This window comes from Cetorhinus maximus, chromosome 9, assembly GCF_964194155.1.
Source record: "Cetorhinus maximus chromosome 9, sCetMax3.hap1.1, whole genome shotgun sequence".
In the NCBI taxonomy this organism is placed as follows: domain Eukaryota; kingdom Metazoa; phylum Chordata; class Chondrichthyes; order Lamniformes; family Cetorhinidae; genus Cetorhinus; species Cetorhinus maximus.
Window position 1 is genome coordinate 48086982 of NC_135887.1, and position 27722 is coordinate 48114703.

General features: G+C 46.5%; 1 protein-coding gene across 1 annotated transcript in view; it reads left to right on the forward strand.

Moving 5' to 3' along the window:
* Window positions 1-666: 666 nt before the first annotated feature.
* The window catches only part of gas2l2 (growth arrest specific 2 like 2), an 83512-nt gene continuing 56456 nt past the window's right edge, over window positions 667-27722 (forward strand). The window contains exon 1 of the mRNA XM_078548699.1: window positions 667-1296. Within this exon, the coding sequence (XP_078404825.1) occupies window positions 930-1296 (367 nt within the window). The 5' untranslated portion in view covers window positions 667-929. The remainder of the gene's footprint in view (window positions 1297-27722) is intronic.

Genomic DNA, 27722 nt, shown 5'->3' on the forward strand with positions numbered 1-27722 from the left:
TTCTGATCAAAAATTTGAATCACCTGTCTCACTATCATCTTGTGGGACAATGCCAAGTTTAGTTTGATAATACTTTGAAATGTTTTACTGTTTGGAGGCGTTATATAAATGCAAACTGTTGCTGTTGTTTGCTCAGAAAATGGCAGATTTTAGGTGGCTGGCTTTTTCTATTTTTTAAAAGATAGCTTTGCACCTGTAACGAAATGCTTCAAACTGGAGTTTGACAGACAAAACCCACACTGGACACAACATAGTTCTGTTCATGATGAAATTGGCTTTTTATGACTTGAGTTTATTGATGTCTCAAAATTTTCCCCCTTTTTTCTAGTGAGCAGCATCCAGCTTTATTTAAGGGTTATAAAACGCTATACATTGAAAGTTAATATTTTAACAGGGAGGAGAGAGGGAAATTGACCATATAAGGGAGAGGGAGAAACTGACCATTGGGGAGGGAGAAACTTGTGAGAGAGAATGTAACCAAAGGCTTGCGGAGGGGGGAGAAAGCCGCCCTGGAGCAGCTAGAAAGGAAGCAGGGTTATGAAAGGGAAAAAGCAGGGTTATCAGAGGGAAAAAGCAGGGTTATCAAAGGGAAGCGCTGTGTTGTTTGCAGTCAGCCCGGGCAGGCAGTGGTTAAGTTAGGAGGAGGGAGGGACGCCTTTTCCGTCGCTAGGGAGAGGGATCGGTAGGAAACACAAGTATGTGACTGTAAACACTGTGTCCAGGAGGGCGTGAGACCCCTTTAAACGCCTCTCCCCGACCCCGGCAGGGGACCACAGGCTGCAGGATCAGCCCCTACACCCGAGGGAAAAACTTTGGAGAAAGTTTGTGATTAAAGTAAGGTCTCCGAGGCACCGTTTGATGGGAGTTGGAGCAAGGAGATTAGGATCCTCAGGTGGATTATGCTGTGATTCTGGTCAAATTGCACAGGCATGGCCAACACTCACAATATCCAGTCGGCCACGGCGAAGAGCATCCGTCCCTTTAAATCCAGCGAGGAATACCTGTTCGCCATGAAAGAGGATCTAGCCGAGTGGCTGAATGAGCTGTACGGGCTGGAGATGGGTCTGGAGGGTTTCATGGAGGTTCTGGAGACGGGCTGGGTGCTGTGCCAACACGCCAACAATGTGACCAGGGTGGCACAGGATTTCTCCCGGGATTACCCCGAGCTGCTGTCCAAACTGAAGCTGCCTCAGGGCGGGGTCACCTGCACCACCAGTGCCCAGCCTGGCACCTTCCTGGCCCGGGACAACGTCTCCAACTTTATCCAGTGGTGCCGGAAGGAGCTGGAGATTAAAGGTTAGCTGCATGGCGAACCCTCGCTGACTTTGGATTTTAACTGACTCAAACCGCTTGTTTTTTCAGTCAGGGTTGCCTGTTCTGTGAAAGTAACTTCCTTCCCAATTCTCTCTCTCCCCCTGCCCTATGACCTTGCCAGGGTACAGTCCCATGCCAAAGGTGCCAACAACCACCTGGTGCTTTGCCCGAGTCACCATTACTCAGCAATGAGTGTTGGTAGGCTATTTGACTGTGGTGGGCATCACAACAGATATGATTCTTTCCCCTGACTCTGGTTTCCTCTATTTATGATGTTCATCTGAAACCTCCTCAGGTTTTGATGAAATGTCATCGACTGGAAACATTAATCCTACTTTCTCTCCACAGATATGGCCTAATCCCTGACTGTTTCTGGCAATATCTGCATTTAATTTTAATGGTTAAGAAAAAAGAAACAAAAAAATTACATTTATATAGCACCTTTCTTACCCTGGATCACCCCAAACTGTTCCAGAGCTAACAAAGTACTTTTGGCGTATAGTCACAGTTGTAATGTAAGAAATGCAGCATCCAATTTGTGCACAGCAAGCTCCCAGAAGCAGTAATGTGATAAATGACCAGATACCCTGTTTTTAAAGGTAGGTTGTGTGATAAATCTTGGCTAGGACAGCAGGGAGAGCACCTCCACCACCCCCCAGCCCTCTGTTCATATTTGAAATAACCTCCTGAGTTTATAAATCTTTTACAACAATAACTTATATTTCCATAGCAAATTAACATAATAAAACACACCCTGAGGCTTCACTGCAGCATGTGACACCGAGCCCCATAAAGAGATATTAGGTCGGATGGCCAAAAGCTTGGCCAAAGAGATAGGTTTGAAGGATTATTTTCCATCCACTTGAGAGGGCAGACAGGGCCTCACTTTATTGTCTCAACTGGAAGGTGGCATTTCCAATCACACCGCACTCTCTCAGGGTCAGCCTGCTTCAAGCTGGTCAGAGAGCACATTGCAGTATTGCAAAGGTGCATCATTAAGTATAAAATCTTCTTCAGTTCTCTGCTCAAAGGCAGGTCCCACCCAAAGCACCAAACATAGGGCAATGAGGCAGGTCCCAGATCCACCCTAGCTGGAATGGGGGTGAAATCAAACCCCATGCTGTTGACACAAATCTGATTCACACCAGCCATCTGCCTCTGCCCACCCCAGGAGTCCAAGTCGCTGTGGTAACATACAGTTTTACATGCATGTTGTGGTTTGGAGCTATGGATAGTGATGGTAGAGGTTCCAGTTTCTTTCCATCACATCTGACCAGGAATCTCTCCTGCTCTTCAGCACATTGGAAGGACTTACATGTTGATTCTTAATCTGTTTGACAATATTATAAACACACCTTTCACATTAAGGCCTGGAGTGGGACTTAAACCCAGAGCTTCTGGCCCCAAGGCAGAGATGCTACTCACTGCACCACAAGACTTACAAGACTTACCTTGCAAAGTGTACATTGAGAGTTACAAATTAAATAAAAAATAGTAAGTGTCCTTTTGCACATAGGAACATAAGAAGTAGGAGCAGGAGTAGGCCATTTGGTCCATTGAGCCTGCTCCGCCATTCAACTAGATCATGGAGGATCTTCTACCTCAATGCCATTTTCCCGCACTATCCCCAGATGCCTTGATGTCATTAGTATCCAGAAACCATTCAAATTTTGCTTTGAACATCTCCAATGACTGAGCTTCTACTACCCTCTGGCGTAGAGAATTCCAAAGATTCATCACCCTCTGAGTGCAGAAATTCCTCTTCGTATCAGTCCTAATTGGCCTGCCTCTTATTCTGAGACTATGTCCTCTGGTTCTAGGCTCACAAGCCAGGGGAAAAATCCACATTTTGGTCAGTTACCTTCTTAGCAACATCAACGGCGACCTGGGGTAGGACAGAGTCCACGTGAGCAAATAAAGCACTAAATGCCAGTTTCTTTTTGTATCAGTTCCCGTTTGTTGATTTTTGCCAGTGCTGTATGAGCTTTGTTTACCTATACTTTATAAACTACATTGACCCTTTGTGGCAGGGAGGAGTATGTAGCAGAGGCACCTCTGTTCTAGGTGTTACCTTGTCAGGGTACAAAAGGATATTGGATTGATGGAGAGTGATGGACCATCTTATAAAGATAGCACAGTCATGGGGAACAGTTAAGTCCACAGATAACCATGGGGACCTAGTTACATAAGATTTAATGTTAGTCATTGAGGTCATGCCCTCAACAACTTGCATTTATATCACGCCTTTAACAGTAAAATATCTCTTGGCACTTTGAAGGAGTGAATTATCAAACAAAGTTTGTCACTAAGCAACATAAAGAAATATAGGATAGATGACCAAAAGCTTGGCCAAAGAAATAAGTTTCCTCTTAAAGAGAGAGAGAGAGAGGTTTGCAAGAGAGTTCTAAAGCCTGGGGCCTAAGCAGCTAAAAGCAGGGCCACCTGTGGTGAATTGATGAAAATTGGAGATGCCCAGAATCAAAGGAGTGCAGGTATCTCAGAGGGTTGTAGAGCTGGTGGAGATTACAGCGATAGGGAGGGTGAGACTATGCAAGGATGAGAATTTTAAAATTGTACCATTGCTGGGAGGCAGCGTAGGTCAGCAAGCACAGGCTTAACAGGACTTGGTGTGAGTTGGGATGCGAGCAGCAGATATTTGGATGAGCTAACTCTGGTTTACAGAGGATGCAAGTTAGGAAGCCTAGAAAGCATTGGAATAGTCGAGCCTAGAGGTAACAAAGGCATGGATGTGAACTTCAGCAGCAGATGAGCTGAGATCTGGGTGGAATCAGGTGATGTCATGGAAGTGAAAGTTGATGAAGGCGAGGATATAGGATCAGAAATTCAGCTCAGGATCAAAAATGACGCTAAGATTGCAAACAGTCTGATTCAACTCAGACAGTGTCCAGGGAAATGGATGGATTCAGTGATTATTGAGCACAGATTCCCATGGGGAAGAAGACAATGGCTTTAGTCTTCCCAATATTTAACTGGAGAAAAGTGTTGCTCATCAGAAAAGCAGCATGATAAAACAACAAATTGCATTTAAACAGCACCTTTAAGGTGGAAAGATGTCCCAAGGTGCCTCACAGGAGTGTTATCAGACTAAAATCTATGTCAAGCTAAGGGGTGACTAAAAGCTTGGTCAAAGAGGTGGGTTTTAAGAAGGGTCTTAAAAGAGGAGAGGTTAAGAGGTTTAAGGAGGAAATCTCAAGCAGATTCTAGCCTAGTCTGCTGAAGGCACAGCCACCAATGGTGCAACAAATGGATTGAAGGCTCTACGAAAGGCCAGATTTGGAAGAACAGGGGTTTCGGCGATTTTTATAGATGGAGGAGGTTATAGAGATGGGGAAAGGACGAGGCCATGGAAGGACCTGTACACGAGGATAAGAATTTAAAATTTTGTGCGATGGTAGTTAATGTAGTCCCGATTTCTATATTTAACTGTGTATGTGCCTTCAGCAGAAGTTGCTGACAATTTACTCTTTAATGATTTACTTTAGAAAATGTCCGATTCATTCCATGTTTAAATCCTCCATTTGAGTTCCCTCCCCTGCCACAGTACTGAAACAACCTTTATCAAAGTGACACTACCTCGTGGCATTGTGGTATTCTTGCTAGACTGGTATTTTAGTGACCCAGGATAATGCTCTGGGGACCTGGGTTTCAATCTCACCATGGCAGATGGTAAAATTTGAATTCAATAAAAATCTGGAATTAAAAGTCTAATGATAATCATGAAACCATTGTTGTAAAAACCCAGCTGGTTCACTAATGCCCTTTAGGGAAGGAAATCTGCTGTCCTTACCTGGTCTGGCCTACATGTGACTCCAGACCCACAGCAATGTGGTTGACTCTTAAAATTCCTCTCTGAACAAGGGCAATTAGGGATGGGAAATAAATGCTCACCTAGCCAGTGATGCCCACATCCCATGAACGAATTTAAAAAAAAGTCAGAAATGACACCCCAAATGACTGTGACCGTGGTAAATGATCCCTCCTCATCCTTCTTGCCCTGGCCACAGTCTTTAGTACAGTTGGCCACATTATCTTCCAATGCCTTTCTTTTGAAATTCCTCCTAGTCTCACCCCTCCCTATCTCTGTCACCCCCTCCAGTCCTATAAGCCCCCAAAATCTCTGCACTCCTCTTATTCTGACCTCTCACTCCATCACTGGCGACCGTGCCTTCAGCTGCCTAAGACCCTAAGATGTGGAATTCCCTCTCTCAATCTCTCCACCTCTCCACCTCTAAGACCCTCATTAAAACCCATGTCTTTGACCAAGCTTTTAATCATTTGCCCTAACGTCTCCTCAGCATCAAATTTTGTTTGACGACTTTCTATGAAGTTTATTGGGATGTTTTACTATTTTAAAGGTGCTATATGAATGCAAATTGTTGTTATTGCGAGACTGATAGAACGGTAAGGCTAACTAATGCAAAAGCTGTTATAAAGAACACTCATTTAGCACCATACACTGTGGGGTTGGAACCACCCTTCCTGTGATTCAGTGAAGCAATTGTAAGAGCAGAAGTCTTTGTTATTGCTTTAAAAATAATAATTCTGTCTGCTACTTTTAAAGTGACACTGCCTTCATGAAAGGGGATTTTTCTAAGCTGCCCCTCTATTTACAAACACAATTCCACTGCCATCTCACAACAACATATGTTCTTTTTTATTCATTCACGGGATGTGGGCTTCGCTGGCTGGGCCAGCATTTATTGTCCATCCCTAGTTGCCCTTGAGAAGGTGGTGGTGAGCTGCCTTCTTGAACCGCTACAGTCCATGTGGTGGAGGTACATCCACAGTGCTGTTAGGAAGGGAGTTCCAGGATTTTGACCCACTGACAGTGAAGGAGCGGCAATATATTTCCAAGTCAGGATGGTGAGTGACGTGGAGGGGAACTTCTAGGGGGTGGTGTTCCCTATCTGTTGCCCTTGTCCTTCCAGATAGTAGTGGTTGTGGGTTTAGAAGGTGCTGTCAAAGGAGCCTTGGTGAATTCCTGCAGTGCATCTTGTAGATGGTACACACTGCTGCCACTGTGCATCAGTGGTGGAGGGAGTGAATGTTTGTGGATGTGGTGCCAATTAAGTGGGCTGCTTTGTCCTGGACGGTGTCAAGCTCCTTGATTGTGGGTGCTGCACTCATCCAGGCAAGTGGGGAGTATTCCATCACACTCCTGACTTGTGCCTTGTAGATGGTGGACAGGCTTTGGGGAGTCAGGAGGCGAGTTACTCATTGCACGATTCCTAGCCTCTGACCTGCTCTTGTAGCCACAGTATTTATATGGCTAGTCCAGTTCAGTTTCTGGTCAATAGTAATCCCCAGGATGTTGATAGTGGGGGATTCAGTGATGGTAATGCCATTGAACATCAAGGGACGATGGTTGAATTCCCTCTTGTTGGAGATGGTGATTGCCTGGCACTTGTGTGGCATGAATGTTACTTGCCACTTGTCAGCCCAAGTCTTGATATTGTCCAGGTCTTGCTGCATTTGGACGTGGACTGCTTCAGTATCTGAGGAGCTGCGAATGGTGATGAACATTGTGTAATCATCAGTGGACATCCCCAGTCCTGACCTTATGATGGAAGGAAGGTCATTGATGAAGCAGCTGAAGATGGTTGGGCCTAGGACACTACTCTGAGGAACTCCTGCAGTGATGTCCTGGAACTGAGATGACTGACCTCCAACAACCACGACCATCTTCCTTTGTGCTAGGTAAGACTCCAACCAGTGGAGAGTTTTCCCCCTGATTCCCATTGACTCCAGTTTTGCTAGGGCTCCGTGATGCCACACTCGGTCAAATGCTGCTTTGATGTGAAGGGCAGTCACTCTCACCTCACCTTGGGAGTTCAGCCCTTTTGTCCATGTTTGAACCAAGGCTGTAATGAGATCAAGAGCTGAGTGACCCTGGCGGAACCCAAACTGGGCATCAGTGAGCAGGTTATTGCTAAGCAAGTGCCGCTTGATAGCACTGTTGATGACCCCTTCTATTACTTTGCTGATGATTGAGAGTAGACTGATGGGGCAGTAAGTTGCCAGGTTGGATTTGTCCTGCTTTTTGTGTACAGGACATAGCTGGGCAATTTTCCACATAGCCGGGTAGATGCTAGTGTTGGAGCTGTACTGGAACAACTTGGCTAGGGGCGCGGCAAGTTCTGGAGCACAAGTCTTCAGTACTATTGCTGGAATGTTGTCAGGGCCCATAGCCTTTGCAGTATCCAGTGCCTTCAGCCACTTCTTGATATCATGTGGAGTGAATCAAATTGGCTGAAGACTGGCATCTGTGATGCTGGGGATCTCCGGAAAAGGCTGAGATGGATCATCCACTCGGCATTTCTGGCTGAAGATTGTAGCAAATGCTTCAGCCTTATCTTTTGCACCGCTTGCTGAGCTCCTCTATCATTGAGGATGGGGATATTTGTGGAGCCACCTCCTCCAATGAGTTGTTTAATTGTCCACCACCATTCACGACTGGATGTGGCAGGACTGCAGAGCTTAGATCTGATCCGTTGGTTGTGAGATCGCTTAGCTCTGTCTATCACTTGCTGTTTATACTGTTTGGCACGCAAGTAATCCTGTTCTTTTATAGCTTCACCAGGTTGACACCTCATTTTTAGGTATGGCTGGTGCTGCGCCTGTCTTGCCCTCCTGCACTCTTCATTGAACCAGGGTTGATCCCCTGGCTTGATGGTAATGGTAGAGTGAGGGATATGCTGGGCCATGAGGTTACAGATTGTGTTCGAGTACAATTCTGCTGCTGCTGATGGCCCACAGTGCCTCATGGGTGTCCAGTCTTGAGTTGCTAGATCTGTTCAAAATCTATCCCATTTAGCATGGTGGTAGTGCCACACAACACGATGGAGGGTTTCCTCAATGTGAAGGCAGTACTTCATCTCCACAATGTGTGGTAGCCACTCCTACTGATTCTGTCATGGACAGATGATTCTGTGGCAGGCAGATTGGTGAGGATGAGGTCAAGTATGCTTTTCCCTCTTGTTGGTTCCCTCACCACCTGCCGCAGACCCAGTCTAGCAGCTACGTCATTTAGGGCTCAGCCAGCTCGGTCAGTAGTGGTGCTACCGAGCCACTCTTGGAGATGGATATTGAAGTTCCCCACCCAGAGAACATTCTGCACCCTTGCCACCCTCAGTGCTTCCTCCAAGTGATGTTCAACATGGAGGAGCATTGATCCATCAGTAGAGGGAGGGCAGTACGTGGTAATCAGCAGGAGGTTTCCTTACCCATGTTTGACCTGATGCCATTAGACTTCATGGGGTTCAGAGTTGATGTTGAGAACTCTCAGGGCAACTGCCTGGTGGGACAGGACATACCCAGGGATGGTGATGGTGGAGTCTGGGACATTATCTGTTAGGCATGATTCCGTGAGAATGACTATGTCAGGCTGTTGCTTGACTAGTCTGTGAGACAGCTCTCCCAATTTTAGCACTAACCCCAGATGTTAGTAAGGAGGACTTTGCATGGTCGACAGGGCTGAGATTGCCATTGTCGTTTCCGGTGCCTGGATCGATGCCGGATGGTCCGTCCAGGTTCATTCCTTTTTTGTGTCTTTGTAATGGCTTGTTACAACTGAATGGCTTACTGGGCCATTTCAGAGGGCATTTAAAAGTTAAATTAGGCCAGACCAGGTAAGGATGACAGATTTCCTTCCCTAAAGGGCATCTGCATATCATTATAAACCCAACTGCTAGAATCGTCCCCACCTGCTGGATTGTCCACCCACCACACCGACTTGGTTTCACAACAGCACATATAAGGTGTGCACTTGGCAGGCTGCAGTTCGAGGGGAACTCGGAGGTGAGCGCACAGTAACGTTGCACAGCGCTCGCGAGAGTCACCTGTTCGACTTCAAGGTTGAGGTGCATTGCGGGGGGGTGTGCAAAGGCTGCCCTGCGGTTGAGGCACATTGGGGGCGGGGGGCGGGGGGCAAGGGCTGCCCTGCAGTTGAAGGTAGCGCACAAACACATGCGGGGTTTGGGGGCATGGGGCGAAGGAGGGAAATCTTGTATAAAGTGACTATTCCTCTGCAGCTGAGACAGTTCAGGTGCAGCCACTTTGATATCATTGGAGTTGACTCTAACTTCTCTGCCCACTCAAGCAACGCAGAGGCATGAAATTGCCACCAAGTGCTCCAGAGTTTTCCACCTCCACAGACTGCAAACTAATGAGTGTTTTAGTGGACTGCGGAACAGTTGAACGATTGGGCAAGTTGTACAATCTCCTCGCTAAAGTTGGCCATGGAGCAGTCACTGGTGGAGGCACTCACAGCCCCATGCAATGTCGGAATCCTGGTTTAGACCAGTCTCCCCCATGGTTCAAGCTAACAGTGCAGCCTTGCAGTGCGGGTTAGGAGAATGCCTGTGCCTGAACTGAGAGCACAGCTGCCGCCAATCAGTCAGGTGGAGTGGGCGGAGGTGGGTCAGGTTTCGAGCAGCTATACAGTGCATTGAACTCTGGCCATCCAAGTGGTGGCCAACACTGTCCTGGAGGCCTTAAGGGGCCTTCAGACTTGACCAAGAGAGGGTCTTAGTACACCCATGCTAACCCACGCATCTCTCTCTTTCATCCTGCAGGAGGAGTACATCAGGAGCATGGAGCCTGGTGACCTAGCTGTATGCCTCATGGCTTACACAGAGCGGAGATGACGGAGAAGAAAGTAATGGAAGCATCTGGCTATGCAAAAGCAGAAGCAGCCCCCCCAGGAAGAAGGGTCGGCCGGTGGTCCCACACACGCTGCTGAAGAGCCACAGTGAGCCGCTGTTGGTTGGTGCCTAAGTAGACCCGGGATCTACAGATGCCGCCTTTCATTCCTGCCGACCGACCTGACCGAGAAGTAGTGTCGGTGAAGACGCGCATGTCTAGGGAACTAGTCGGTCACATCTGCCAACTACTCCAGGATTTGGTGCCACGGGGACATGGACGGCATTCAGTGCCATTGGCTGTGAAAGGGTGGCTGGGGCTCCTGCACAGACCGCCGAAGAGCTACAGTGAGCCGTCGCTGGGTGGCGCCTAGTGACACCCAGGATCTATAGACACCACCTTTCAATCCTGCAGATGACCAAGAACCAGTGTCGCTGAAGTCTGCGCATGTCCAGGGAACTGGTCAGTCACATCTGCCAGCTACTGCAGGATTTGGCGCCATGGGGACATGGAGGGCATCCACTGCCAGTGGCTGTGAAAGTGACAGCAGTGCTCAATTTCTATGCCAGTTGCTCATTTCAGGGCTCCAAAGGGACCTCTGTGGGCCTCCACCCACAAATGCATCCATGAGGTCATGGATGCCATCTTCTAGAGGGCACACAACCTTGTGCATTTCGCCCGGGACCAGGACAGCCAGGATGCAAGAGCGATTGGATTCACCCGGATCTCGGGTTTCCCACAGGTGCAGAGTTTGATCGGCTGCGCTCATGTGGCGCTCAGAACTCCGTTGCAACAAGTGGTCAACTATATCTACTGCAAGGGACTCCATTTGCTGTTTGTACAGCTAGTGTGTGACCACCAGAAACACATCCTGCAGGTCTGCGCTCAGTTTCCAGGGAGTGTCCACGACTCCTACACCCTCAGTCAGTCACAGATTCTTGGAGTCTTCCAGGGTCCACAGAAGCTGCAGGGATGGCTCCTCGGGGATAAGGGCTACCCGCAGAGGCTATGGCTGATGACACCCATGCAGCGGCCTCAGACTGCAGCAGAGTGAAGGTATAATGAGGCTCATACTGCAACTCGCAACTTAGTGGAGCAAACAATCGGGATGCTGAAGATGAGGTTCTGATGCCTGGACCGGTCTGGTGGAGCCCTGTAATTCAGTCCACAGAGGGTGTCATGCATCATCGTCGTCTCCTGTGCCCTTTACAACCTGGCACTGCAACGGGGAGAGGAGCTGGATGAGGAAGAGATGGAGGAGCTGGAGGCCTCCTCGGACGAGGAGGATGCCGACGGGGATGAGGGTGAGGAGGTCCTTGAAGGTGACAATGATGGGGATGAGGCCCTTGCACTGGCCAGACGAGGCAGGCGTACTTGGGAGGCCCTGAGAGCTGCTAGATTTGTGGAGGATGATGACAACATGCGGTGAGGAGACACCATAGATCCTCACATTGCATCTGTGAATGTTTGACTCCAGTCTGGCTGATGGCAGTGCCAATACCCTCTGTGAGAATGCTCCTGTCATGGAGATGCAGTGGAGACCCTAATAGTCACTCGATTGCAGGAGGATGATGACGACATGCAGTGAGGACACTCCATAGATCTTCACATAGCCTCTGTGACTGTCTGATTCCTGTCTGGCCGAGGGCAGCTCACTTGCGCTCTGTGATCGGGGTCATATCATGGATGCAGCCATGAAGCTTTAAAAGCACCTGATCCTTTGTCAGCCTTCAGCACCTGAGCCCTTCAAGAACACAGCATCACCGGTCACAGATGCTGAAGAGATGGGGACCAGCCCCACCTTAAAGGTGCTGAGAGCTCACAGAAAGAATGAGAGAACTCTGTGACGCCTGCCTACTACATTTTGGCAAAAATGACCAGCACCGTCAAGGTGCAGGCATCAGTAACATGTCCATGGAGTGTGAGACCGGACCATTACTTTGGTCTGAAGGCTGCACAAAGCACAGGGATGAGGCCCTGGACTGAGACATCTGCCTATCTTGTGAGGAAAGGTTTCACACCTGAGTGACATGAACACTGCTCATCAGAACAAGGAGCCATTCTTGGGAGTTTATTGACAATAGTGAACATTATGTACAAGTGACTAACGCCTGTGCCCAGGCTGTGCAATTACATCTTCTGAACTTTCCTAACTCTGCCGCTACATCTTGTTGCTCCCCAGACATCCACAGCGGAGGTGGAAGCAGCCTGCTGACTGCTACGCCCTGTCTGTGATGACCTTGTTGGGCGCCCTCTGTAGGGCCGAGACCTGGAGGGCCCCGGCCTACTTTTGGGATCCTGTTGTGTGGCAGTGGCACCCTCCTCGGCCCGTAGAGCTGGAACTGCTGAGGTCACAGGAAGAGGGGGTTCGGATGGGCCGGACACTCCCGGAGTCACCTGGGTGGATGGCCCAGGAATGTGCACCAGCTGATCCTCCTCCCAATGGGTGCCCAAGGGTCCCTGGCTGACTCCTTGAGGAAAAGAGGTGGTTGAAGTGAGATCGAGCTGCCCGGCATCCCTCTCGTGTACACATTTTGGAGGCTAACTATGGCATCTGCGATGGAGCTGACCCTGCTCAGCAGTGCAGAAGCCACGTCCTGGACCATGGTTTCCATGGCGACCACCATCCTACCAGTGTTGACCTCGGTGCATTGCAATGCCAGCGCTATCACCTCAGCCTGAAGATGGACAGACTCCTCCATCGTGCCTTGCAATCTGAGGAGTGCAGCGGATATCCCTTCCTGATGTTCCCGAGCTTGCCTTTGCAGGTCCAGCAGCTGAGACATGACCGAGTCCAGAGGCTCATCATCTGACTCGGACCCAGCATGTTTCTGGCCTCCAGCAGTCCTCTGAGTGCCGGGGATCTGGGAAGTCCCTGCCTCCACCTGCTGTGGATCAGACAGTGCGATGTGCTCACCAGATTGTGATCCCAAGGCTACTCTAAAGCTAGATCCCACCAAGGTGTGTCTCTGCGCTGGTGGAGGGTGTGGCTGAGCGCTGTGATGGATCTTCAGTGAGGGTGCCTCCTGATTCCTCTTCAGAGGTTTCTTTGGGGCTTCATTGGAGGTCCTGGGTCATGGACTCTGTCAGCTGTTTTCCAGATGTGCCTGCGAAAGCAAGGGGAGATAATTAGTGCATGGCAGTGGCTTGTGAAAGAGGACACATCACTCACAGCATGGTTGTCTGATGGATGTTACACTGCTGGATCCTCACTTGGTAGAGCACCGCCAACCTCACTATCAGCACAGGAATGGTCCAGATCATCTCCGGCCAGCTGGATGACTCTGTTTTCAAAGTCCGTGAGGACCTTGATTTCAGACATTCCTCCACCAGTCTGTGACCTCTCCCTCTTGCTGTGTGCCAGCTTGTCCTGCATGAATAGAGATGGAGAAAGTGTAAGCAGGACACTTGCCAGACCAGGTGATAAGTGTGCCTGGCATGTGTGGGTGGTGAGTGGTCCCATGGATGGGATGAGGACAATGATGGTGAGTGTGAGGGAGTGAATGGTGATGTCCCTTGAACTGGCAGTGAGTGAGATCCCTGTGGATGTGTGATGGGTTTGTGAGTGTGTGAGTTGAGAGTGATGAGAAGAATGACTTACCCTGGTGGAATGGGGCTGCAGTCTTCATACCTTCGGGGTCATGTCTTCTCTGTGCAGTCCTGGGCTGGAAGCACTGAGAGGTGTGCGCATGGCTGCGCTTTAAATATGGCGCCCGGTGTGCTGAAGCAGCGAGGTGATGACGTGGCGGGTGAATGAGAGCCCACCCGGCATGGAAACAGCGTGTTTCCTGGGAATGTGTAATTAATGCGGCAGGACTGGGATGATACTGCGTGAAAAGCTGCCATTGCGGCCAGTGGGTAAAATGTCGTTTTACCCGCTTGCCACCGCACTTAGTGCAAATCTGGGACAACTCTGCCCAAAGTTGCTTTGCAGAGGGTGCATTGCAGATTCACCAGAATAATAAGGGCCTTAGAGAGTTATATTTTTAGGACAATTTACACAAAAATGCTTGGTATTTCCTTGAAGCCAAAAGGTTGAGGGGTGATCTAATTGAGATGCTTAAAATGTTAAGAAGATTTAATAGGGTAGATGCAGAGAAACTATTTCTTTTGTTCGGGGGATCATTAACAAGGGAGCAGAATCTTAAAATGAGAGCCAGGTCATTCAGGAGGGAAATCAGGAAGTAATTTTTCACACAAGCAGTACTCTGACTACACCCCTTCCCCCCCACCCCCACAGAGACTGTAGGTTCTTGGGACAGTAGGAGCATTCAAGGTTGAGATTGTCAGGATTTTGTTGGGTATCAAGGGCTGTGGAGCATTGGTAAGTGAACAGAGATGATCTACAGATAAGTACTGTCCATGAATGCTTTGTTGGGTTGAGTGGCCTACTCAGAATGTACTTGTACATTATGCCTGGAATTTTCCCAGCCCCATGGAAGTGACTTTGGGAATGCTGGAGTGCTGTGGAGGAAGTGCATCAGGCCGGCTCACAGGATCACAGAATTGTTACAACACAGAGGAAGGCCATTCGGCCAGTCATGTCTGAAGCAGCTCTCTAAAGGAGCAATTCACTGAGTGCCACTCCTCCACTTTATCCCCATAACCCTGAACATTCTTCGTTTAGAGATAATAATCCAATTCCTTCTTAAATGCTTTGATTGAACCTGCCTCCACCACACTCTCTCTGGCAGTGAGTTCCAAATGCCAACCTCTTGCTGCATAAAAAGGTTTTCCTCAACGTTGCCAACTCTTTAACCAATTACCTCAAATCTCTGCCCTCTTGTTATTGATCCTTCCGCCAATGGGAACAGCTTTTGCCTACATATCCCTCATGTTCCCACCTCCCTGAGCATTCCCCAGGGGAGGGCTCTTACCAGCTGTGGCTACGTAACTGGCCGCAGCAGGTCGCCAATTAAAGTATTGAAAACTTCAATTAGTGCCTCTTTTGGTGCTTCAGTGAAATGCTATGAATGTCACACAGGCCAGGAATCACAGCGGGTGTTATTGTTGTCCTGCAGCTAACAAGCATTCAGGTCACCAAAGGATCAATTTTAAAATATTTTATTCATTCACGGGATGTGGGCTTCGCTGGCTGGGCCAGCATTTATTGCACATCCATAATTGCCCTTGAGGAGGCGGTAGTGAGCTGCCTTCTTGAACCGCTGCAGTCCATGTGGTGTAGGTGCTGTTAGGGAGGATGTTCCAGGATTTTGACCCAGCGACAGTTAAGGAGTGGCAATATATTTCCAAATCAGGATGGTGAGTGACTTGGAGGGGAACTTCCAGGTGGTGGTGTTCGCATCTATCTGCTGCCCTTGTCATTCTAGATAGTTGTGGGTTTGGAAGATGCTGTCGAAGGAGCCTTGGTGAATTCCTGCAGTGCATCTTGTAGATGGTCCACACTGCTGCTATTGTGCATCAGTGGTGGAGGGAGTGAATGTTTGTGGATGTGGTACCAATCAAGCAAGCTGCTTTGTCCTGGATGGTGTCAAGCTTCTTGGGTGTTGTGGAAGCAGCACTCATCCAGGCAAGTGGGGAGTATTCCATCACATTCCTGACTTGTGCCTTGTAGATGGTGGACAGGCTTTGGGGAGTCAGGAGGTGAGTTACTCGTCACAGGATTCCAAGCCTCTGACTTTCTCTTGTAGTCACAGTATTTATTTTCAATTTAGTTTCTGGTCAATGGTAACCCCCAGGATATTGATAGTGGGGGATTCAGTGATGGTAATGCCATTGAACATCATGGGGCAATGGTTACATTCTCTCTTGTTGGAGATGGCCATTGACTGACACTTGTATGGCATGAATGTTACTTGCCACTTATCAGCCCAAGCCTAGACATTGGAACTCCTACAGTGAAGACCTGGAGCTGAGATGACTGACTTCCAACAACCAGAACTGTCTTTCTTTGTTCTAGGTATGACTCCAACCAGTGGAGAGTTTTCCCCCTGATTCCCATTGACTCCAGTTTTGCTAGGGCTCCGTGATGCCACACTCAGTCAAATGCTGCTTTGATGTCAAGGGCAGTCACTCTCACCTCACCTCAGGAGTTCAGTTCTTTTGTCTATGTTTGAACCAAGGCTATAATGGGGTCAGAAGCTGAGTGGCCCTAGTGGAACCTAAACAGGGTGTCAGTGAGCATGTTATTGTTAAGCAAGTGCAGCTTGATAGCACTGTTGATGACCCCTTGCATTGCTTTACTGATGATTGAGAGTAGACTGATGGGGTGGTAATTGGCCAGGTTGGATTTGTCCTGCTTTTTGTGTACAGGATATAGCTGGGCAATTTTCCACATAGCTGGGTAGATGCCAGTGTTGTAGCTGTACTGGAACAGCTTGGCTAGGGAAGTGACAAGTTCTGGAGCACAAGGCTTTAGTACTATTGTCGAAATATTGTCAGGGCCCATAGCCTTTGCAGTATCCAGTGCCTTCAGCCATTTCTTGATATCACGTTGAGTAAAGCGAATTGGCTGAAGACTTGCATCTGTGATGCTGGGGACCTCTGGAGGAGGCCGAGGTGGATCATCCATTCGGCACTTCTGGCTGAAGATTGTAGCAAATGCTTCAGCCTTATCTTTTGCACTGATGTGCTGGGCTCCTCCATCATTGAGGATGGGGATATTTGTGGAGCCTCCTCCTCCAGTGAGTTGTTTAATTGTCCACCACCATTCACGATTGAATGTGGCAGGACTGCAGAGCTTAGATCTGATCCGTTAGTTGTGGGATCACTTAGCTCTGTCTATCACTTGCTGCTTATGCTGTTTGGCATGCAAGTAGTTCTGTTATGGCTTCACCAGGTTGACACCCCATTTTTAGGTATGGCTGGTGCTGCTCCTGTCTTGCCCTCCTGCACTCTCCATTGAACCAGGGTTGATCCCCATGGTAATGGTAGATTTGGGGACATGCTGGGCATGAGGTTACAGATTGTGTTGAAATACAATTGTGCCGCTGCTGATAGCCCACAGTGCCCCATGGATGCCCAGTCTTGAGTTGCTAGATATGTTCTAAATATATCCCATTTGGCATGGCGGTAGTGCCACACAACACGATGGAGGGTATCCTCAAGATGAAGACGGGACTTTGTCTCCACAACAACTGTGTGGTGGTCATTCCTACCGATACTATCATGGACAGATACATCTGCGGCAGGCAGGTTAGTGAGGATGAGGTCAAATATGCTTTTCCCTCTTGTTGGTTATCCTCACCACCGCAGACCCAGTCTAGCAGCTATGTCATTTAGGACTCAGCCAGCTTGGTCAGTAGTGGTGCTTCTGAGCCATTCTTGGTGATGGACATTGAAGCCCCCCACCCAGAGTACATTCTGCACTCTTGCCACCCTTAGTGCTTCCTCCAAGTGATGTTCAACATGGAGGAGCTTTGATCCATCAGCTGAGGGAGGGCTGCACGTGGTAATCAGCAGGAGGTTTTCTTGCCTATGTTTGACCTGATGCGATGAGATTTCATGGGGCCCAGAGTCGATGTTGAGGACTCCCAGGGCAACTCCCTCCCGACTGTATACCACTATGCAGCCACCTCTGCTGAGTCTGTCCTGCCAGTGGGACAGGACACACCCAGGGATGGTGATGGTGGTGTCTGGGACATTATCTGTAAGACATGATTCCATGAGGATGACTGTGTCAGGCTGTTGCTTGACTAGTCTGTGAGACAGCTCTCCCAATTTTGGCACTAACCCCCAGATGTTAGTAAGGAGGACTTTGCAGGTTCGACAGAGCTGAGCTTGTCGTTGTCATTTCCAGTGGCTACATCAATGCTGGGTGGCCCGTCCAGTTACATTCCTGCTTTGTGACTTTGTAGTGACTTGATACAACTGAGTGGCTTGCTAGGACATTTAAGAGTCAACCACATTGCTGTGGTTTTGGAGTCACATTTGGGCCAGACCAGGTAATGTTGACAGATTTCCTTCCCTAAAGGGAATTATTGAACCAGATGGGTTTTTACAACAATGGTTTCATGGTCATCATTGGACTTTTAATTCCAGATTTGTATTGAATTCAAATTCCACCATCTGTGGGATTCGAACCCAGGTCCCCAGAGCATTACAATGGGTCTCTGGATCACTAGTTCAGCGACAATACTGGAATGGCATCGCCTCCCCACAAAGTGCCACGTGAACAATCAAAGTAATCAGAATCCAAATGAAGGCAGAATAGCAAATATAAATCCTGTAGCGAGAAAGATGAAGGAGTTCACTGTGATGAATACAGAATATTCAGAAACATGATGCCATAAATGATGAACAGAGTGTCAAAGAACGACCTTTTGAAACTAAGTGGAAATATGAAACATTACAGTAAGTTAATATTTTCGTAGCACTGTACGGCAGTGAGAGAGTAGGTGAAGAAATGCAAACAAAGTAGAAAATGAGGATGAGGCTGAGGTAGTATAGTAATTCATACCTTTCCTGGTGGATGCAAGGAGTAAATAATGAACACTATGCTCTCCCACAGTACTGTAGGGATACTGTGAGTATAACTAACTTCAGCATAAATCAGCTGGAAGCCTGGAACAGATTAAAAGACCTTAAAACAAATGGATCTTTATGAATAGATTACTTCTCCAAGAGCAGTGAGAGAGCCAGGGGAGTAGACGTGTGAAGCAATAATTGACTCTCTCAAAAATGACAATCATTACTGGGGTGCAGGGGAGGTCTTGCGGCACAGTGGGTCGCTGCCTCTGAGCTAGAAGCTCTGGATCCAAGCCCCACCTCAGGACTTGATGGCCAAGGAAGGTGCATTCATAACGTGGCCAACCAGGTTGTGCTGCGGGGCACGCCGCTGACCCAAGCAGGGTCAGATTCCAAAATGGTCCCACACCAAAAATGTTTATAAGTCCAGATGATTCAGCCCATCTGTCACTCTCTGTCCCCAAAGTGATTAGAATTGACATCTATATTAGGATCTCCAGTCAATTATTGTGCCTTGGAGGCCTCTCGAGATTTTATTAAGGATAGTTTGCCTCTATCTTGACAAGTTGCTGTCTATGTGCAGCAAGTTCCTAGCTTGTGAGGAAGAAGAAATTCCTGGTTCCATTGTACCTGATGAATTCAGGCCTGTGTGTGAAGCTATTACTGAAACCACACACTGTGTATAGGAAGTTATAATTGATTAAACTGGTCAACAGGGGTCTGGTTCCATTCATCAAGCAGAGTAGTGGGGAGCATTAACCTCTGTTATATTTATATCATTTCCCACACAACTAGTTTGGCCAGGGTCTCCCTGGTCACCTGGTTTATGGTGCCAGTTACAAATCATCGCACATGGAGTGGCAGGTCTGTACCTAAGACTCACAACAAGGGGACAACTTCCTTAACTCAATGTGCATAAAGACCATGGTCACGCTGTGCCTCAATGGAACTGGTCTTGCCTATCCCTGGACTCACCACCATAACTTTATCACTGTCAACCGTGGCTCAGTTGGCAGTACACGTGCCTCCTCATTACAGGGGTTCAGTTGGGTCATTATCATATTGCTGTTTGTGGGAGTTTGCTGAGCGCAAATTGGCTGCCGTATTACCTACAATGCAACAGTGACTACACTTTGCAAAGTACTTCATTGGTTGTAAAGCACTTTGAGATGTCCAATAGTCGTGAAAAGCGCTGCAGAAATGCAAGTCTTTCTTTCTTTTAGTAAACAAAGTAAAAAGCCAAAGTGCTGGAAATACTCAGCAGGTCTGGCAGCATCTGTGGAGAGAGAAACAGAGTTAATGTTTCAGGCCAATGACCTTACAGCAGAACTGTATGATGTTCACCTCTAACATCTTCCAGTTTTGATTGAAAGATCATCGACTTGAAATGTTAACCCTTATTCTCGCTCCACAAATGCTGCCTGACCTATTGTATGTTTCCAGCATTTTGGCTTTTCATTTGAGATTTTCAGCTTGTGCAATGTTTTGCTTTAGTTTTATTTATTAATGAACACCCTGACCATTGGTGTTAATCACATATTGTTGCTATGCTGGTGCTTGACATACGTTCTGCTCAAACAATAAGACAGACTGATCAGATTGAATCAATATTAGTTCAGATATTGGATAGAAATTGGTGCGAAAATGGACTCAAACAGGGATGTAAAACAGGTGGAATTGCATTTCTTACCTGTTATACCACAATATTCAGTTCTAGTGAAGTCAATGGATTTGAATATTGGTCAGGGGTGCATAACAGGCAATCAATGAGATATTGCCTGTTTTGAGTCCCTGCCCAAGTCCAATTTCACCCCCTTTGTATTCCAGTTTAGTCTGTACATCCACCATTCCCTCAACTCAATGATTAATGTTCTGGATGAGTTTTATATCATATATTGTAAAATGGGAAAGTGAGAGGCAAATGGTGATAGAAATGGCTCTTACTGCACTTTGGTTGTGGCTCATTTACAGATTGTAGTGATTGTAGTGAGTTCCAGTTTGTGTGAGATGGAGGCAATATATCCCAGGCTTCACAAGCTGACCACATGACGATTTTCTCCCTTCTAATGAGAAAATTTGGTTGCACTGGTGTCAGATTCACTCTAGTTTTTTTTTATTCATTCATGGGTTGTGGGCTTTGCTGGCTGGGCCAGCATTTATTGCCCATCCCTAATTGCCCTTGAGAAGGTGATGGTGAGCTGCCTTCTTGAACCGCTGCAGTCCATGTGGTGTAGGTGCACCCACAGTGCTGTTAGGGAGGGAGTTCTAGGATTTTGACCCAGTGACAGTGAAGGAATGGCGATATATTTCCAAGTCAGGAAGAATGCCTGGTGAATGTTGGTGAATGCCAATGGCCTATCCTATAACAGGGTGCATGACAGCACGGGCAATTTCTGTCCTCATCTCCATTCAAATACGCACACATTCCTGCAGGGATCACTGGATATTTATCCCCCTGCAACTCGGCCTCACTGGCTTAGGGGCACCAAGGCTAATTGTAGTATCCCTGATGCTTAGTACCTCTAGTAGCCCAACCTAAGCTAACTTGACCAGAGAACTGAACTTATGTCTGAGTAGCTCAGCTTTACATTAAATGGAGTCTTTACCAAAGCTATCGGCATGAGCAACAATTTTAAAGGCACCAGAATGATTGAGGAGATGGAGGGATTGGATTGTGAGAAGTATTTGTGCAAATGGGCATGTCAATAATGCCAAGCCCACCCTTTCATAAACCATGACAAAAACTCTGAAAAAAATCAACATAAAACTCACGAGTTGCTATTTTTTCAAACCCATTTGGATTGACAATGGCTTATAAACCCAATTAGTGGTTAGTTGCCTCTCCAGAAGGTCACAGCCCTTTACAAAAACTATATTACTGCATCAGATTAGGAGTCACCAGTTCAGGTTTCGCACTCACTACTCAGTCTCATCTGAGAAAACTCGCTTACTGTCAGCGATCTGGACTCACAACCATCGCTGACTTCACTCTGACGAGGCCATTTTTAATTTTAAACTTTTAAAAGTTACGGAGAGGACACCTCAAAATGGAGGAGCCCTCTCTCTCTTACCTGAAACGCAAGTTGCAGCTCCTTTCGAGCTGGGGGCCTCCAATTGGCCCTCCAATTTTGGGAGATCACCCATCATTCTTTATTGGATGGCGAGCATGCTGCCCCCCCGGCCACTAATTGGCCAACTCAGGGAAAATCACTGCCGGGATGATTATTTCCCACTTAGTGTGGTGTTATGACTCCCATTTGATTCTGAAATCGGGGTGCTGATCCAAAACCCAAAATCCTGCCTCGAAAGGTGTCTTGTACCTGTGACACCCCTATTCCACCCTGAGCATCTGTGGGTTGAAGCAACTGAGGAAGGGGCAAGGGTTTAGAAACACTTCAAATGCACCAAGGCACTTCCCAGTATAGAGATACTGCAATTTCTGGAGCACGGCCATGTATACAGGCCGCCATTATCAACTTCATTATTTACAACATCAGAATACAGCCGCCCCTATTATAGCAAAAAGCCCGAGAATCCAGAGCCCTCTCTTGGGATCAATTTTACATCAAAACAATGTCTCTCATGATAAATTTGTGAGAGTTGGCAGGTCTGGCATGTTATCACAGGAAAAGAGATGTTTGAGAGGTAATTGCTATTTCAGGATTCAGGATTATAGTTGATGTAGACCAAGATAAACTGTTTCCCTTTGTCCAGGTCAATAGAAGCAGAAGACACAGCCTGCACTTAGTGGGGTATAAATTCTTAAACTAACCCGTGAAAACAATATTTTAGTGAGTGGCCATTCTATGTCACAGGCTCCTTGGAGAGTTAGGGGAAATAGTGTTGATTCTTTCAATTGCAAATTAAATGGATTTCTCCCAGAAAATAACATTTTGGTGTACAGAGTATGAATAATGAATAATGTGCTATATAAATAGAGTACAAAAACAAGGAAGCTATGATGATCCTTTATAAAAACATGGGATCAGCCTCCAGTGGACTATTGGGACATCTCACTTTTGGAAGGATATGAATGCTTTAGAGAGGCTGCCGAAAAGATTTAAGAGAACAGTTCCACGGATGATGGGCTTCAGGTATGAGAATAGATCTGAGAGGCTGGGCCTGTTCCCTTTAAAGAAGAGAAAGTTGAGAAGAGATTTGATAGAGGTGTTCAAAATCATGAGGGGTCTGGATAATGTAGATAGAGAGAAAATGTACCTGTTGCCTGAGGAGTCAAGCATCAGAAGACGCAGATTTAAGTTGAGTTACAAAAGAACCAAAGGCAGGATATTTGTTTTACGTAGTGAGTGGATAAGACGTGGATTGTACTGACTAACAATGTGGTGGAGACAGACTCAATTGTGGCTTTCCTAAGTAGCTGAGGATAAAAATTTGCAGGGTTATGGGGAAAGAATGGGGGAGTGAGACTGGCTGAATTACTCTTGCAGAGAACTGGCATGGACTCAGAGGGCCAAATGGCCTCCTGTAACCATTTCTCAACCAACAGTAACAGTTTCAGTTATCATTTAGGAAGAAATCTCCCTAGTGTATCTTTGTTTTGTATTTCCTTGCATGTTCCTGTGGGCATACAGGAAATCCATCAAGGATAGGAATAGCTGGCAGGAAAAGATTAATTATGGCCTGGAAAAACTTGAAACAGTAACTGAGATAGTTATAAGAAATAACTATATGTGCTTTTCCTGTTTACTGTGCCTGGGAGAGCAGAAGATAATGAATCGTGAGCAGTAACACAGGATAATTAACAATTCATCTTTCGTTTTGCTGAAAAATGACACATGTTGTCGAAGCTTTTTGTCTCACACTCATCAGGACAATTTGCAAGAATATCAAATATAAAAGGAACAACAATTCACACTTCATGAAAGGAGAATGCTGATTGGTTGCCATGTGGACTCTGATTGGTAGAGGCGTTGCCATGGAGAATGCACCAGTTAACTGATGACAATCAAGTTAAGGTTATCAGCTGGGCTTGCAGTGTGGTTCACTTACACGCACTAGAAGCTACATATATTAATACACAGGGTTCTGTCCTCTGCAGACAGGAAGAACGTGTACAAACATTGCATCTTTTTCAACTAAACAAAATAGGCTACAGCCATTCTCTGTTTGCCCTAAGGGCAATGCCTTGACCAATCAAAGTCAATGTGCCTGGTTTAAGTTTAAACAAAACTTGGCAGTTAACTGTCAGTCATCAGTTAACTGGTGCATTCTCCATAGCAACACCTCTTACCAGTCAGAGTCCAGTTGCCAATCAAGCAACACTCTGCTCATGCAGTACAAATTGCTGTTCCCTTTATATTTGGTATTCTTGTGAATTGTCCTGATGAGTGCAAGATGAAAAGCTTCAACAACATATGTCTTTTTTTAGCAAGACTCAAGTTCTATACTACCAAACAACTAATTCATCTTTAGCTAATTGGGTGAATGATTCACTAAGAAATGCTTTAAAAGCCTGGAGAAAGGATTGTTGGCTTTATAAATATTTTAGTACCAGCACTAATATACACAATATACATATATTGTATACATAGCATAATATTGGGGTACAGTACTGGTAGGTACAGGTCTGTCACTATAATTGGAGTACAGTACTGCTGAGAATACGTCTGTCACTTTACAACACTGGATACAGCATTGGTGGATACAGGTCTGTCTGTATAATACTTGGGTACAGTACTGGTGGGAACATATCTGCCACTGTATAATTGGGATATAGTACTGGTTGAAACTACATAACAATGTTATGTTCCCACTGGTAGGAATATGTCTGTCACGTATAGTCCTGACACAGTATTAGTGGATACTGGTCTGTCTGTATCAATGCTGAGGCACAGTACTGGCAGGCACAGCTCTGTCACAGTATAACGCTAGGATACAGTACTGGTGGGTACAGTTCTGTCACTGAATAATACTGGGGCGCAATACTGTGAATACAGGTCACTGTATAATGCTGGGATACAGTACTGGTGGGTACAGGTCTGTGACTGTATAACACTAGGATACAGTACTGGTGGGTGAAGGTCTGTCCGTATAACATTGGGGCGGGGGACTGGTGAATACAGCTCGCTGTAAGACACTGGGAAACTACTGGTGCATACAGGCCTATCAGCGGGGCCGGGATAGGTCTCAGGAGGGGGTAGAGAGAGAGTCAGTCAATTGGCTGTGGCTCATAAGCTTCTTTTCCTGTGATGTATTGTTACCAATTGAATAAATAGGACAGATGTTTAATCTCTGCTCTGCTGTTATGTCCAATGTTGTGGTACAGTACAGTGATTAGATTATTAGTCCGGAATGGGTGCTGTTTATTGCAGGTCGTAATCCTACCTGAATAATCTCTATTAGTATTGCCCCTTTAAAGGGAGTCATGCTGGTGGATTGATTATTCGTGTCATCCGTCTAGGTTTGTTGAAAATAATTAATTGGAAAAAAATCAACTTTGAAAAGCCCCTAAATTTAGATCACTCCAAATCCTCAACTATTCCAAAACCACATGGGTACAGCTGACTTTCTGTAACTCTCCACACACAGCTGGTTGATCATTGTCAGGCCAACATGAGAGTTAAGCAAAACAATTAGTCACTTCTTCTTTCTTACACTTGTAGTGTGCTGAGTGAAACAGCAGGAAAGGCAATGAAAGACGGAGTGGAGTCTCATCTTTTACCACCTAGGTATTGGGCAGAGCAGAGCAAGGAGGATCCGGGTTGTGGTGGGGTGGTGGGGGGGGGTGGGGGGGGGGGTGGGGGGGCGGCAGCTGGTTAGCGAGACGACCTCCCACCCCTGACCTTTCCTTCCATTGATCTGAAAAAGAGGAACTTTGAGTGCTGCCAGTGTAACATGAAACCCCCAACCAATTCTCTTTTCTCTGCACCTTGCAGGCAGTGCTCAAAGACCAGGCTGAGTATAGTGTTCAATGGTTCAACTCTTCTGCATTTGATTATGTGAGTCTGTTTAATATTGATGCTCACTTTGCTTGATTGATTAAACCTGGGCATGGACTCAGAGAAAAATAAACAAAGCTGAGGAAGAGCTGGAAACCAGAGCTAAAACATGGAGTAGACATTTTAAGGCATTGTGAATCAAACCTGTTGCACACATAGAAACTAATGTTATCTCTGCATATATAGTGATATAAAATTTACAACACTGAGGTCAATAACCAGCCTTGTGGAGTGGATCCCAGAAAGATCAAAGGAGAGGAGTGGGTAGCAGGAGAAGTGAAAGTTTGTGACTCTAGGTACATGAGTTTATGTAAGCGCTGTAATGTGTGAACGGAATTCTAAAACGTGGGTTAATTAATAAAGTTTGTAATCTTCTTCTTTCGAAATTCAAGTCCTTCAACAGCAGTTTCAGTGTCTGGTGCTTCTATGTTACCAGAGATTAGAAAACAGCTCGTTTGCCACACAACAGAGGATAACTGAGATGGGCTGTCAACAGATAAAGCTCAATCATTTATGATAATCTAGACAGTCATGAACGGGATTGCTTGTTTCTGGTATAAATATGCACAAGAACTGGTGACACCAATAGCAATCAACACTCCACAGAATTACGAGAAAGAGCAAAGGATTCTTCCTAGTATCTTGGCCGATATCTATTCCTCAATCACTAAAACATTTTGTCTGGTCATTATCTCACTGCTGTTTGTGGGATCTTGCTGTGTGCAAATTAGTTGCTGCGTTTCCAACAGTATAATAATGCCTACACTTCAAATGCATTTAATTGGCTGTAAATCGCTTTGGGACATGCTGAGTTTGTGAAAGGTGCTATATAAATACAAGTCTTTCTTTAGAACAGTGGTATAGAAATTCCCTGAAATGTCCCACTGTAACTTTAGTTGGAAGAGTGTCAAAAGCCTTGGGAAAATCAAAGTCAGTGGCCAATCCTTGTGGGTTCCTGACGATTCTCTGCCAAAGTTACCGTGGAGATCACCTTCATCCCCCTGGGGGAAATTTGAAACCTGTGATTCCACTCTTGTGGGCAAGGTGGTGTTGTAAAGTAATGGGTCAGGATCCTGTGGTTTCCCTGGATCACCTTGAGGCATTCATTTTATGGTATTGTCATAATACAGCTAGTGTCTTGCTCGAAGGCCCACTTTTGGGAATGCTGTAGCAGAGGGCGATGGAGTGGTTTTGCACTGGTAGTGTGTGCCTGATTTCCATCTTAACATTGTGGACGTTGACCTGGTAGAGGCTGCTTTCTACCCCACAAGAAACGGGAAAAGTTTAGAACCAGATGTTCTGAGAAATAGTTTCAGTTTAATGAGGCCCTTCCCTGCCTATGGGCAGACTGGTGTTATGACCCTGACATTGAATAATACCCTCGCCTTGGCTGCAGAACAAGGAAATGGCACTAAATCACAGCCTGAGGAGAATCCCACAGCCAGAAAACCTGAACAAAAATCACAGAACCCTTACAGTGGAGAAGAAGACCATTCAGCCCTTTGAGTCTGCACTGGCCCTCTGAAAGAGCATTCTACCTTGTCCCACTCCCCTGCCTTATCCCTGTAACCTTGCACATTCTTTCTTGTCGGATAGCAATTTGATCAAACCTGCCTCTCCAGACTCCAACCACCCTCACATCACTTTTACTCCTTTTGCCAATTATTTTGAATCTGTGCCCCTCTAGTTCTTGATGCTCTCTTGAGTGGGAACAGTTTCTCATTATTTACCCTGTCCATACCCCTCAGGATCTTGAATGCCTCGATCAAGGCCACAGTTAAGTTATTGGGATGGATTGCAAAAGGTCACTGAGCCATATAAAGTTCCACTGCCTTGGGGAATTGGCACAGGGAAATTAGGAAGAAGCTTTAAAGTTTCACACTCCCATGAAGTTATTTTCACCTTTGTGCTCGTTTTCTTCCCTGTCTTAAGTTTACCAATTCTAGTTGGATATATTCCTGGAGGTGTCATTGTATTATCTCCAACCACCCTTCCCCCACACTCCTGCCATTGGGTTGCTCGACACAGCTAAACTCTGTCTACTGTAGAAACCGATAGCTTTTAGAAAGATATTTCAATTTCCAGTGGCCGACTGGAAGGAAAACACAACAAGGGGTGGGATTTTATGGCCCCGCCCACCATCGGGATCTTCCGGTCCCATCGAAGTCAATGGGCTTTTGAATGCGTTTTCCAGCCCTGCCCCTGCTGAGACAGAGCTGTAAAATTCCACCCAAGATTTCAAGTTTTAAGACTTTTACAGTAACAAACTAAAAGCAACATTCTCTAAACACTATTTCAATAAGTACCTTATGCTCTAAACTACAGAAAAGGTCCCCCATTTAACTCTTAAAATGACAGAAA